The following is a 12,355-nucleotide window of genomic DNA, read 5'->3' as shown; positions in this document are numbered from 1 at the left end:
GATGTTAAATATAGAAAATATAAAACTACTGTACACGTATCCAAACAGTTATTTAAAAGCTGACGTGCCACTAAAACTAATATATAATTGTGTGCTGTCAGCTCTTTCTAACAACTATTGTAGAGTTGGTATATCATATATTATGTATTGCGTTATGTGCATTTTGTGTTGACAGAACAGTTCAGTGTCAACGTTGGTAGTGTTTAATTATTCGGAAAAATTTTGATAACGTATTTTTATGAATTTATCACAGAAAAGTTGTATAAATTAATTGATTCTCTTATTATTAAGGTATAACGAAATATATAGATATTATAGGACTATTATACTATATATAAAAACTAGTTTCACTATGGCTGTAAAAGGGGTCAATATGCCAAGTCAGAAGTCGGTTATTGTAGCATACATATTTTGGCTATTTGGCGGTATATTCGGAGTTCATCATTTCTATCTACGTAGAGATAAACATGCATTTGTTTGGTGGTCCACCCTCGGGGGTTTTGGTATCGGTTGGCTCGGTGAAATATTTCGAATACCACGGTACGTCAGAGATGCTAATGAAGACCCTCAACATATTCAAGCGTTAGTGAAAAGAATGAAACATAACAAAAAGGTAAAACATAAAAATCACATTATTTTTTACTTTGTAGTTTTTCACTTAAAAAAAGGTTTCTTTAAAAATTCAGTCGAGATGTAGTAAAGTATGTCATTTCATATTTCGAAACTTATATATTTATCATAAACTCTGAAACTACAGCTCTTTTTTTTAATTTATCATGATAGTAAAGATAAGCTTGATGATTAAAAAATATTTAGGTACATACTTATATTGCTTATCTAATTTGAAAATACCTCATTTTGTTCATCATCTCCCTTTTTAAAATTTTTAGAAACTCAGCAATTATTTGAGCCACATCAGTTGATGTGTTTTACTTAAAACTTCACTTAAAGGTGTAATGTTCTATTTTCAAATGCTTGTTAATATAATTTTGTGATATTTTTAATTGAATATTTTTTGACATAAGACTTTATAAATCTTCTCTTGATACTAGGTATTTATTTTATTTGCATGATTAAAGTTGGTATGGTTTCTTACCTTTTGTGTCTCTACTATGATATTTTAGAAGAATGAAAAAAATTGATATACTTATAAATAATTAGTTACAATGGAAAAATCTTACTATGAAGGATGTACAGTTAGGGATTATTACTGGTCAAAATACTATTCAAGTTTTTTTAATATAGTTTTTCTGATTAGAAACTATATAGCTTATTTATTAAATCCCAATCATCAATTTAACTTTAATAAAATAATAATTGTATGATTAACAACTTGCTACACCCATTATATACTATATCTAAAATCTGATAACTCATGTCTCTGAAATTTCTTTACTTATGAAGTAAAAATTTATTTGATTTTTATTTTACATCTACAGTATATTGACAAGCAAGTATTACAACTTTGACTTAAAGGAAGTTTTCAGTGATTTATAATTAATTCTGTTATTTTTCTGTTATATTTTTGTAATATTTTTTTTTAAGAATTTTGTGAAGTTCATAAATACTTTTTTTTTTACCAATTATTTCTTTCAATTGGTGTAATATACTTTTTTGTTAAGAATGTAATCTTTTTTTCGTTTTCTTTATTCTATAAATATTTCAAATCTTTCTGGCCTCAATTTATACCATTAATATATTATTATTACCACAATTTCAGCAATTTTCAAGACCTATTGAAAAAGCTGATAGATTATTTCTGATTATTATGTTATATTTTGTTAACACAGTACAATGCCATGACTTCAAAACAGAACTGTATTATTTGATTACACTGGCACTAATTTCAGGATGACTAATTATATGTATTCTTTTAGCCTCCATTTTCTATGAACCGTTTCACTGGAATGTTAATGGTTAGCTACTCATGGGGCCAGATGATGATGCTTGCTGTTCCACCTGAAGAGATATGGGGCATCAATTTTAGATATCTGAACTTCCTTGTACCATTTGTAGTTGCTCTCGGTGAGTTTTGTCTTCTATATATAATTGAAGAATCATTTTTCATTAAATTGGTGTTACCAGTTAGGTTCATATCAACTCATATTTGTTGGTAGCCATAATATTCAACCCGACTACAATGTTAACAACTAAAAGATTAAAAAAAAAAACAATAAATGTATAATAACTTATTCACAGGTGTGTGGACAGTGGGAAATATAGGCAGGGAGTGTGGTTCATTCTTGTGGCCTGTACTAGGCGCGTATGTGGCGTACCCGTTGCGTTACTACATTTACGACGAGAGTTTTTGGTTCACGATCATGGTACTGGTATCTGCACTGGCTTTTGACACGTTTTCTAAACAGTGGCGCCGGACTCCATATAAACGCACTCATTTTGTCAAGTGAGTATTATTTCAATGGCTCGAGGATAAATTGTCTGTTGGGCGGTACGTCCCAAACCTTATTACTACTTATGGAACAAAAAACATTTGGAAGTTTAAATATAACTTGTTAAATGTGTTTCTTTTTAGGTTACATTGAAATAAGAAATAGTACATTGTGTGAATTGTTAAATGGAATGAACCAGTTTATATTTCTAGTATCATAATATTATGTATAGACGTTTTTATTTTCTCAACAGACGGATAATAGTGCTGGGTGTTTGTGCCTCCCTTTACCTGTCTCTCTGGGTAGGTTACCTCTATTTCCATGGCACCATCACTGACAGTGATGGAGACGAAGTTCCCGTGTATGAGGCACTGCATCACTTTTTCACTAGTCCCTGGTAATTATATCTAATTAATGATTTCACTAGAGTCTTACTAAGCGAGGAAGAACGAAATTAAATTTTACTTTAAATTCAATATTGTAATATTATAAAAAATTCTTTCTAAACAGGTGGCTGGATGTAAAGCAATGTATTGTGGATACATACCAATTCGCTCAGCATCATGGATGGTATGAAGTATGGAAGCAGATCATTGATCTTTCTGATCCAAAGGGAGAACAGAATGCTTACAAGGTAAACTGTTAGGAAGTGAAGTATATTAACCAATGGAATATAGAATAGAGATAATGAAGCAGTAAATCAAATCTGAAAAATTCTCTGAAAATGATACATAAAGTGATTAAGATTTATATTTTTATACGATATTATTATATTTGTAACTACACATTATGATTTAATAGGTTCTGGGTCTAGGACCAGATGCGAGTCAGCAGGAAATTACAACAAAGTGGAGGCAGCTATCAAGGGAAAATCATCCAGATAAGGCAAAGCCAGAGTTAAAGAAGGAAGCCCAAGAACGTTTCATGGACATCCAGAAGGCCTACGAGTTGCTATCTAGCCGCAAACACCGCAGACATCGTAGAAACAAGAGGGACAATTCTGACGAATATGGCAACGGCCAGGATCTATAAGAATCATTAATGTGATTATTACTATACACATTCCAATGAAGTTTTAAATATGTAGCCTAAGTAGCCTAAGTATTATAAAAGGTTCCATTCTGAAAAGGAACTTGTTATATGCCAATTATAACACTGTCAACATCGGCAGAGTTATATTTAACCACATTTATAAGGTAGAATTTTATCTATTTATAAATTTTTCTATGCCATTTGATGGTATAAAGTTTACTATAACAATTCCTGTACTATGATTTATTTTGTATGTATGTATGTTTTAATATTAAGTGAATCTCTTTATATAAAACTTTTCTACTTGTCAACTAATATTTTTTTTATGGAAGGAAGATTAAATGTGCTCAAATTCATTGAAATCAATAGGTTGTTAAGATTATTACGGTTAATACTATTTATTGATTTATTTAAAATGTAGTTGCATTAAATGTACCAATTGTATTTAAGATTTAGTATAAGCTCTTTTCCAACACAGGATAACAATACTTGATTTTAAATTTTAATTGATTTGAGTGAAATTAAATCAGAAATAAACCTTTGTTAGTTATTTAAAAAAAGATATTTTTTTTTTTATATTTTTTAATCACTATTGCAACCACAGAGACATATCATTCCACATATTTGGAATATTTGTGTATTTTTATTTATTAAATATAATTTAGTTGTTAATTCTTAATAAACTGCAATTAACTTTAGACTGAAACTGTTACTTTAACCGTCCATTTTATTGTCTTTTTACTGGCTTTGTCTAACTTGGACATTATATATATCAATCAGGTTTTTAAAACACTATAGAACTGTGACAATTGCTACACAACATATCTTTGTAGACAGATATATAATTTACCAGGGAGTAAAGCCGGTAACCTGACTTGTATTTAATTTTTGATCTGTTTGTGTATAAACTGATTATTATTATAATTTATTTTTTTAGTAATATATAGTTTAGTTTTATTAACATTATTCTATTTATAGTTACTCTTATATACGAAATATTTATACATTTAATTAAAATATTTTATAAATGATAATATTTTTTTCTTTTTATAACACACCCAGAGGCTACAGTAACCGCTTAACATCAAGCGATCCGTACCTTATTTGCCAACTATAAAAAGAAGCTTGGTGTAAAAGAAAATATTTGTTGGTATACTAATTAATAATTGATAGTAGAAGTTGTTTTGTTGTGTTGTTATTTTAGTCGTTGTAATTATTATGAGATCGAAATTATAAAGATACAAGAAAATTTTATTACACTAAACAGCCAATTTGTTTTTGATTAAATTAGACCTCAAATACAAGTTGTCAATAATGTAACTGAGTGATAGTGAAATCTAGTTAATAATTATAAATAAATATGTGTATGTAATTTTTATTGACATACCTGTTTTATACTTAACAGAGTTTATTGAATATTTAGATAGAAACATTTTTTTTTTATAGTAAAAAAAAGGTGTTGAAGTGAGGATGTTTATGAGAACAGATGCTTGATCTTTTTTAATAACAAAAAAATTGATGTTTATTGTTGAATTCATACCTATTTTCCAATAGCTCATTAATTGGCTTGTGATAAAAAAAAGTCATGCTTAACCCATATTATTTTATCTGTAACGATTTTATGAATATTAGCGATATCTTATATTAGAGGAAATTTTCGATAAAACTGAGTCTAAGAATCCCCTCCCCCCCCAAATATAAAGATATTTTTTTATTTATTCTTCTTTTATCTTATTATTATTTGGCTTCACTACACATTTTACTAGAAGTCTCCATATTTAAATCAAAAGTCAAAACAAAAAGCATTAACGAGATATAACATCTCAATGAAACATCTTTTAAATCGTTTTTATTTATTTATTAAGGTACATGTACCCCTACTTCGTCATCTACACATTCAGAATAATATGATAGCCATAAACCACTAATTTTAACATTTGTCTGAAGTACCAAGCATATAAGATTTAAAACATGTCTTGTAGTGATCTGTTGCGTTCACAGCTATTCCATACATTGAAGAACATTTAAAAATCGTTTTTAATAATAAGTATTTTAAATACGTGTAATTATTTAAATTTGATTACATTGTATTAAGGATATAAAGAGTGATATTTATAAAGATGTTTACATCGATATAATATTTTGAATTGATAAAGCGATAATACTCTTCTAACACGATTTTCTAATGTTATAACGTTTTCTACTTTTCTAATATAGATTTGACACGTATCATTTATAGAAAGACAAATATTAAATTGATAGTTTTTTTTACTACATTAAAATTCAATATGCTTAAAATTTTCGTGAAGATCAGTAAGTAAAATTACTTAATGATTATAATATAGTGAATGTTTAACATTTTGATAACAAGTATGTATGTTTGTATATGAATGGCACATATCGTAACAACTCACTCCAGTATGTAAACTCGTACGTTCGACGTGGTTACACGCAAAACGACCTCTGTACCTTTATAATTTATATATTTATATTCTTATTTAAGTAAAATATACAAAAACGTATCGAAATAATTTTTACAAAATAAATGGCAAACGAGGGTTCGGTCGAATTAACCTATTCATACAATAAAACAATTAGTTAATAAAAGTTTAAATATTGAGATGTGTTTTTATGAACAGTATAATAATTGGTTCTGAGATTAACAATGAAAGCAAAACTATAACGTCTTTGAAAATCCGTTCTCTTTCCTCGGCAAGACACTTTAAAATTTTTTATCTGGCGAATATATGGGCAAGATGTTCCTGCAAATGTTAGCTACTGTATATGTTATATAAATTGGTACGTACGAGTAATATCTACGTTTTAATTCCAGTCAGGAAAGTCTACAAGCCGTCAGAGCTCACACGAGGAATGTCGCAAAACTGTATCAAGCGGTTTAATATCTCCACCCCGTCATTATACAGTGTCAAGCATTAAGTAGTTAGATATATTATGGCAATATCGTTCAAGGAATTTCACAGTTGTCTTGAGCCGAACTAAATGTATATTGTAATGTAATTAATCTAATTATCACAGTTTAAAATAAAAGTAACTTTAACTTAAAATTATACATTCTGGAAACATAAACATAGCCTTTCTTAAACTAAATTAATAAATAACTTATAATTTGTGAAGCACTTCTTCATATGTTCAAGCACTTCATTTGAAATATTTTTACAAATCATAGGTTTTAACAGATTTTTACAATAATTAAGTAGAAGAAAATAACAAACTGAATTATAACTACAATAAATCTTTTAGTTTCACTGTTTCACAACAAGCTAACACTAGCCATCTTATTAATGGCACTAGGAGGTTTGGGCTCCTTTAAGTATGCAGTCTTAGAAACGAGTAGACGTCTCGTATTTGTCATAGTCGGATTCTTCGAAGTAGAGGACCAGCGCGCAAGCCTCACTGCCGCGCGCGGCCCTTGAGGCCTGTCAGACGGTTGTTTCGTTCCGGCGTAGCGGCTGCAGCTCGCGTTGAAGGTCATTGTAGTATTCGTGGTCCGACATGGACTCTTCCTCTACAGACCGCTGCGGTGCATATCGGCTAGGACCTGGCTGTGGCGTATTGACACTCTCACTGGTTTCACTTGGGAGCGACTCCGGCGCCACTGGCTCTGTGGGTATTCCCAGGGTTTGCTGAGGAACGTTCTGATCAGACATCAAATACTCCGGATTATCAATGCATCGCTTAGATGCAAGGAAACCACTGTAACGTAAATCCTGGTTTTCTTGTCCTTCTGCTCCCTCAGCTATTAAATCCATATAGGTAGAAGTTGTTTGATTTTGTTGGGGGGATGGCATTAAGTAATCGTCTTCATCAAGAGGCAAGTTTAATTTCAGATTTCCTACGTGTGCTTCTCTGACTTTACTCATACTATCGAACTTCGTCTCGGCACAGTCAGGTCGACTTCTCATTGGGTCACTGCAGTAACGGGAACTGGTATTTTCAGACCCACAAACACCATTATTATAATAGTGTCGAAGTTCTGTTCCATCTGCATTTGAAGAATTATTATAATGCAACGCATCTTGATCCCATTCTTGCCTGTTGGAATTGTCCGTAGTAACATTTTCTTGTCCGGTTGCGTTATTAGTCCAGGAGGAAGAAGTACAGGGCTTTGTAGTGTGTCTGTTTGTTTCAAGAGTCACGGTAGCAGTAGAATTGGTTGTCGCCGTACCGGGCACTGAAGGCTTTAGTTGTGGTTGTAAATACTCATCCGCTTCTACTAGAGGTTCAGGTCCTTCCATTCCCGAAGAAAGAGTCCTTATTAGTTCCTTTTCATCCTGAAAATGTTTGCATAGTTATTATTAAAACGGTTTTTATTTTTTAACGTCCAATGTTTAACTGCTATAATACTCGTATGTACTTTAATAAGTGTGTTATACAGTTTTTGTTGGTTGAACTATCGTACTAGTTAATAAAAAGCAGTTATTACCTGATGTGAATAGGATGGCAGTCGCATAAATTTGTCTCCAGGTATTACAAGATAACGTCCAGGATCAAGAGCCATTTCAGCGAAAGTTTCAGCTAGTTGCTTGAACGTTGGTCGGCTGTCGACGTCCAACATCCAGCACGAGACCATAATGCAATAAATATCCAATGTACAAATACTTGGTTGAGGTAATTTTAAACCATTTTCAATTAATTGAGGAACATTTCTAGCTGAAATATTTGCATATGGTCTTGCTCCGTAGCTGAGAATTTCCCATATAGTAACACCAAAAGCCCAAACATCGCTTTTGTGAGTGAATATTCTGTGTTGAACACACTCTAGAGCCAACCATTTTATGGGCATTTTTCCGCCTGCTGCTTTATATTCATCTTCATTGATATCAAGTAATTTGGCAAGTCCGAAATCCGTAATTTTAACACAATTGGGTGTTTGCACTAGAACATTTCTAGCTGCCAAATCTCTATGAACCAATCTTTTTTCTTCTAAATATGCCATACCACGAGCAATTTGTGTACACCAATTTAGAAATGCTTTTGATCCAATTTTTTCTTTGTGAGTCCTAACATAGTCAAGTAAACAGCCAAGAGGCATCAATTGAGTGATAAGCATCATTTGATTGGTCATACATACTGCCAGCAATTGTAATAAATTGGGATGTTCCACGCTTGCCATAATATAAGCTTCTTCTAAAAATTCTTTACTTGTGTTGGCTCCTGTTCCTTCTTTCAAAACCTTTATGGCTACTGGAATTTTCACATTTTCTCCTTCTGGTACCCAAACGCCTTTGTAAACTTTACCAAAAGCACCAAAACCAAGCATTCCTCCTCGACGTAACTCTGCTTCCTTTACAATTCGTAATTTTGCAAGGTTCGGCTTGACGTTAGTTGGTCTCAGTGGTTCATTATCTTCACATCCAGTGAGTACCCTAGTCATTTTTACGGCTTCTTTCTTTGCTTTGGCTTTCTGTCTGCATGTATAACCAATTATGGCAAGAATGATGAGAAGGATAAAAGCTATAATGAATATTATAACTAGGACTGTGGGGATTTTTGCAGTAGCCATATTAGGAAGACCATTTGACGAAGCCGAACAGTATGGTTCATCTATAGGGTTTTGAAGAAGTTCGTCAAAATATATTTTGTGTGGTTTCTCGCTTGGGCATTTATCAGTGCAGCTAAATGGGCTAGCATTATCATCTCCGAGAAATACTTTAAGATTATTACATTTTATACAGTCCTTTGCTGTTAGCCCTGTACATTCTCGACATTCTGGATCACATGGTGTGCAGAGACGGTTGGCTTTATCTGTATAATGATCTGGTGGACATTCATGTTCACATTGGTCACCTCTCTTAAATCCGTTGCACACTTGACATACCTGCTCGTGTATGCCATAACCAGTACATCTATAACATAATGGATGACATTTACGACAAACAACTTTTACTTTTCCTTCAAGAGGTTTTACATTGCCAACCCATTCGTTATAATACCCTTCAGGGCACGGTTCATCTTCTTTAAGGCAACTAGCAACAGTGGCTTCAACACTTATTATAGCCTTCTTACAGGAATTACATCCTCCTTCGCCAACAATATTTTCAGGACCAGTGCATCCATTAAAACAATTTTGATGGCATGGCAAGCAGGTGCCGTTTCCTGTTGTGTATCTAGACTTTGGACACTCCGCGAAACAGTAGGGTCCATCCCGTACGTGTTTGCACTTAGTGCAATTTGCTCTTGTTGGACCAGAGCACCCGTCTAAACACTCAGCATGACATTGTCTGCAAACTTTTGGTCCGCCTTTGTAAAGTCTGAAATTTTGTAATAAAAGGTAAATCAGTCAATGATATTATTTTCCGTCAGAATAAAATATTAGAATCAGTATGACGTTTACATTGTTTTTACAAGATTATGTCATGATAAAATATATGTTATATTTTTATTTTATTTTTTCATTTCAATATAAATATATTCTCATAATTTTTTAAAGAGTGGTTGAAGTTATATATATTAAGTAGTAAAAATTTAAGTATGTATGACAAAACAATGCATTGTTGAGGTAGTTGTCAACCCGGCAATTTTTGCTATCATGTTGTCATATTAGTAGCTACCTTATACAAATGTTATTCAGTTAGGTATTCAGTACAGTATCTAAATATTGTTTTGCGGTGATTTCAACAAATTGTAATATATAGCGTAACAAATTTTTATTTCAAAAATTTTCTGATAATCTGCAATAAAATTATATGTAAACCTTTAAAATACCCACCCAGGAAGTACGGAGCAATTTTGAACACAAGTTTCTCCAAATTTATAATTTTCACATGATAAACATTGATCCGGCCCGGGACCCCAACAGCCATCCGCTGAGCATTGAGGATCGCACACCAAATTCAATTTTTCTGTCAGGGAAAAAAAACTTTTTGATGGTTTTCTTTGTAAACACTCATAAAATAAAAAAAAAAATTAATCTTATTTGAATACATATATCGCTTAGCATAAACATGTGATGGCTTAGGCGGTTATTGGGTTAGTTAAAGTGTAATAAAAATAATAATTCAAATATCGCTTGCACAGTTGCAAAGTAAATATTATATAAAAATTATAATAGAAACGTGAAATATTCGCAAATAGCGTTTATTGCAAAATACAGTGTAGTATGAGGATCCCCATTAAAATACGCAAGGCATTTGTATACTCACCACAATTTCTTTGATCCCCATTTTTCTGAATTATTTGCTTATGATCTTTTGATTTGCCCAGCTTATTCCATGCTATTTTATCAGCGAAACATAGTTGTCGATTTTCCATGATTGCTATAGCGCCAGAGTTCACTCTTTTGAGAGATTTAAGTCCCAGAGATTTTAAAGAGGTCTTTACAATATAAAGAGATGCAAATAAGTTTTCTACAACTTGACGCCCGCCTATAACTTCTAGATTTCTAAAGTACGAGAGACTTGTGAAGTTTGGATGATGAGCTTGAACATTTAAGTAACCGGTAACTTCACGTACAGTACTAAATACTTCCAAAGCATCAGGTTCCATTTTTGGATATCTATCTCCGAAAGAGTAATCAGCGTTAACGTGTTGAAACCCAGTAAAAGTCATTTCAAGAATTTCTATCGATCCGTCTATAATAGTGCAATCCTTAAAACTATCGATATTTCCGGAGTGGATAGGTTTTTCAGCTCGGCAAGTTTTTGGGCAAGTCACATTGCATGGTATACATTCACCATTCACTGCTGTCTTGTTAGGGGGGCAGCTCCTAACGCAGGCTCCGTTGTCTTTTAATAGATGTTCTGGACAATTCCTAACACAAGTAGCACCGTATGCATATTTTCCGTTAGGATTTGGTTCCCAAGAATAAGTTGTTGGGTTATATTTTTGCATTGGTGGACATTCTTGGGAACATGTTCCTTCATCATAAAAGTTTCGGCAAGCAAGGCATTGACTAGGGAGAGGACCTTTACACCCCCCAGCACAGAAAGTATTGCAGCAATCCCGAGGGTTTGGGCCAAAACATCTTCCGTCTTCACATTGAGGACTACAGTTTGTTTTTGAGAACTTCTGACAGTTATGTATTCCTTCTCCCCAGCAACCTGCCTCACAACTAGGATGACACGGCGGACACTCTCTTTCCGGTACATTAAAGGTGTATACAAAGACGTATGTTGCATTAACACCAGTAATAATTTCATCCCAATTAATGGTTTTAACATGACAAAGGTTGTAATTATTATAGATGCCCACACTGCCACGAAGGACATCTCTAAGAGCAGGAAGTTCCAGTGTAAGAGCCGAAGACATAGTTACCAAAAGGGAAAATTCCTCAACTCTAACATTAAGTTTGAAAAGTGTTCTTCCACGAATAATTTGTAGTTTTGGTAATATGATTTGAGCCACTTTCACATACGAAATGAGAACATAACCAGTCACTTCTCTTATGTGTTGTAGGAATGAAAGGTCCATCGTTTCGTTCTCGAGCCACGTCAATTCTAAGTTACCATCGACATAGGTGCAGTTGGTGAATCGATCGCGTAGGTTTCTGTAGTGAGTATCTCGATTCGAAGGCACCGACATCCGCCCATTGGTACCGATGCATACTGCAAAGAAAATGATGATATCATTAGTACTATTAGATATATTTCATAATCTACGACTAGTATGAACAAATATACTAACAAATAAAATTATAAAGTGACCTTTATATAAATATTCGACTTCATTACAAGAATAAATTAAAATACATATATATATTTATGCACATAAATATTTTATAAAGCGGAAGGCCAACGGATTTTTTAATAAATTATTGTCAGTATATAAAAACTGGAAAAGTGAATGTGATTTTGCTCTAAATAAGTAAAGAAATCTGTGTTGGAGAGCGGTTTGTACGAGAGAGCAGAGGTGTTGCCCCCGTGGGCGGTCTGAGTCTACCAGTTCCTTACTAAGATACGACTAGCGCCGCAACA

The 12,355-nt window shown here is 32.8% G+C and overlaps 2 protein-coding genes across 3 annotated transcripts in view; one reads left to right on the top strand and one right to left on the bottom strand.

The window, feature by feature from the left end:
* The first annotated feature begins 111 nt into the window (after window positions 1-111).
* On the top strand, window positions 112-4,456 carry LOC116777925 (dnaJ homolog subfamily C member 22). Its single transcript, XM_032671731.2, has 6 exons — window positions 112-613; window positions 1,878-2,025; window positions 2,200-2,404; window positions 2,644-2,787; window positions 2,901-3,024; window positions 3,192-4,456. The coding sequence occupies exons 1-6, from the start codon at window positions 353-355 to the stop codon at window positions 3,420-3,422; spliced, it is 1,113 nt and encodes a 370-aa protein (XP_032527622.1). The 5' UTR covers window positions 112-352; the 3' UTR covers window positions 3,423-4,456.
* An 802-nt stretch (window positions 4,457-5,258) lies between these two features.
* Window positions 5,259-12,355, bottom strand: part of LOC116777228 (epidermal growth factor receptor) — a 59,312-nt gene continuing 52,215 nt past the window's right edge. For both annotated transcript variants that reach the window (XM_032670648.2, XM_032670647.2), the window contains exons 2-5: window positions 10,586-11,986; window positions 10,153-10,285; window positions 7,867-9,694; window positions 5,259-7,714 (exon numbers count right to left, since the gene is read on the bottom strand). In XM_032670648.2, the coding sequence (XP_032526539.1) occupies window positions 6,863-7,714; window positions 7,867-9,694; window positions 10,153-10,285; window positions 10,586-11,986 (4,214 nt within the window). In that variant the 3' untranslated portion in view covers window positions 5,259-6,862. The remainder of the gene's footprint in view (window positions 7,715-7,866; window positions 9,695-10,152; window positions 10,286-10,585; window positions 11,987-12,355) is intronic.

This window comes from Danaus plexippus, chromosome Z, assembly GCF_018135715.1.
Source record: "Danaus plexippus chromosome Z, MEX_DaPlex, whole genome shotgun sequence".
In the NCBI taxonomy this organism is placed as follows: Eukaryota; Metazoa; Arthropoda; class Insecta; order Lepidoptera; family Nymphalidae; genus Danaus; species Danaus plexippus.
The sequence above is the reverse complement of the archived record's forward strand: the minus strand, read 5'-3'. Positions and strand labels throughout refer to the sequence as shown.

What these genes read in the sequence shown, in the direction of transcription:
- LOC116777925 (XM_032671731.2), top strand. Translation starts at nt 353, where the DNA reads ATGGCTGTAAAAGGGGTCAATATGCCAAGTCAGAAGTCGGTTATTGTA. An exon ending in ACCATTTGTAGTTGCTCTCG is followed by an intron (nt 2,026 to 2,199) that starts GTGAGTTTTGTC and finishes ACTTATTCACAG; the next exon opens with GTGTGTGGACAGTGGGAAAT. An exon ending in CACTTTTTCACTAGTCCCTG is followed by an intron (nt 2,788 to 2,900) that starts GTAATTATATCT and finishes CTTTCTAAACAG; the next exon opens with GTGGCTGGATGTAAAGCAAT.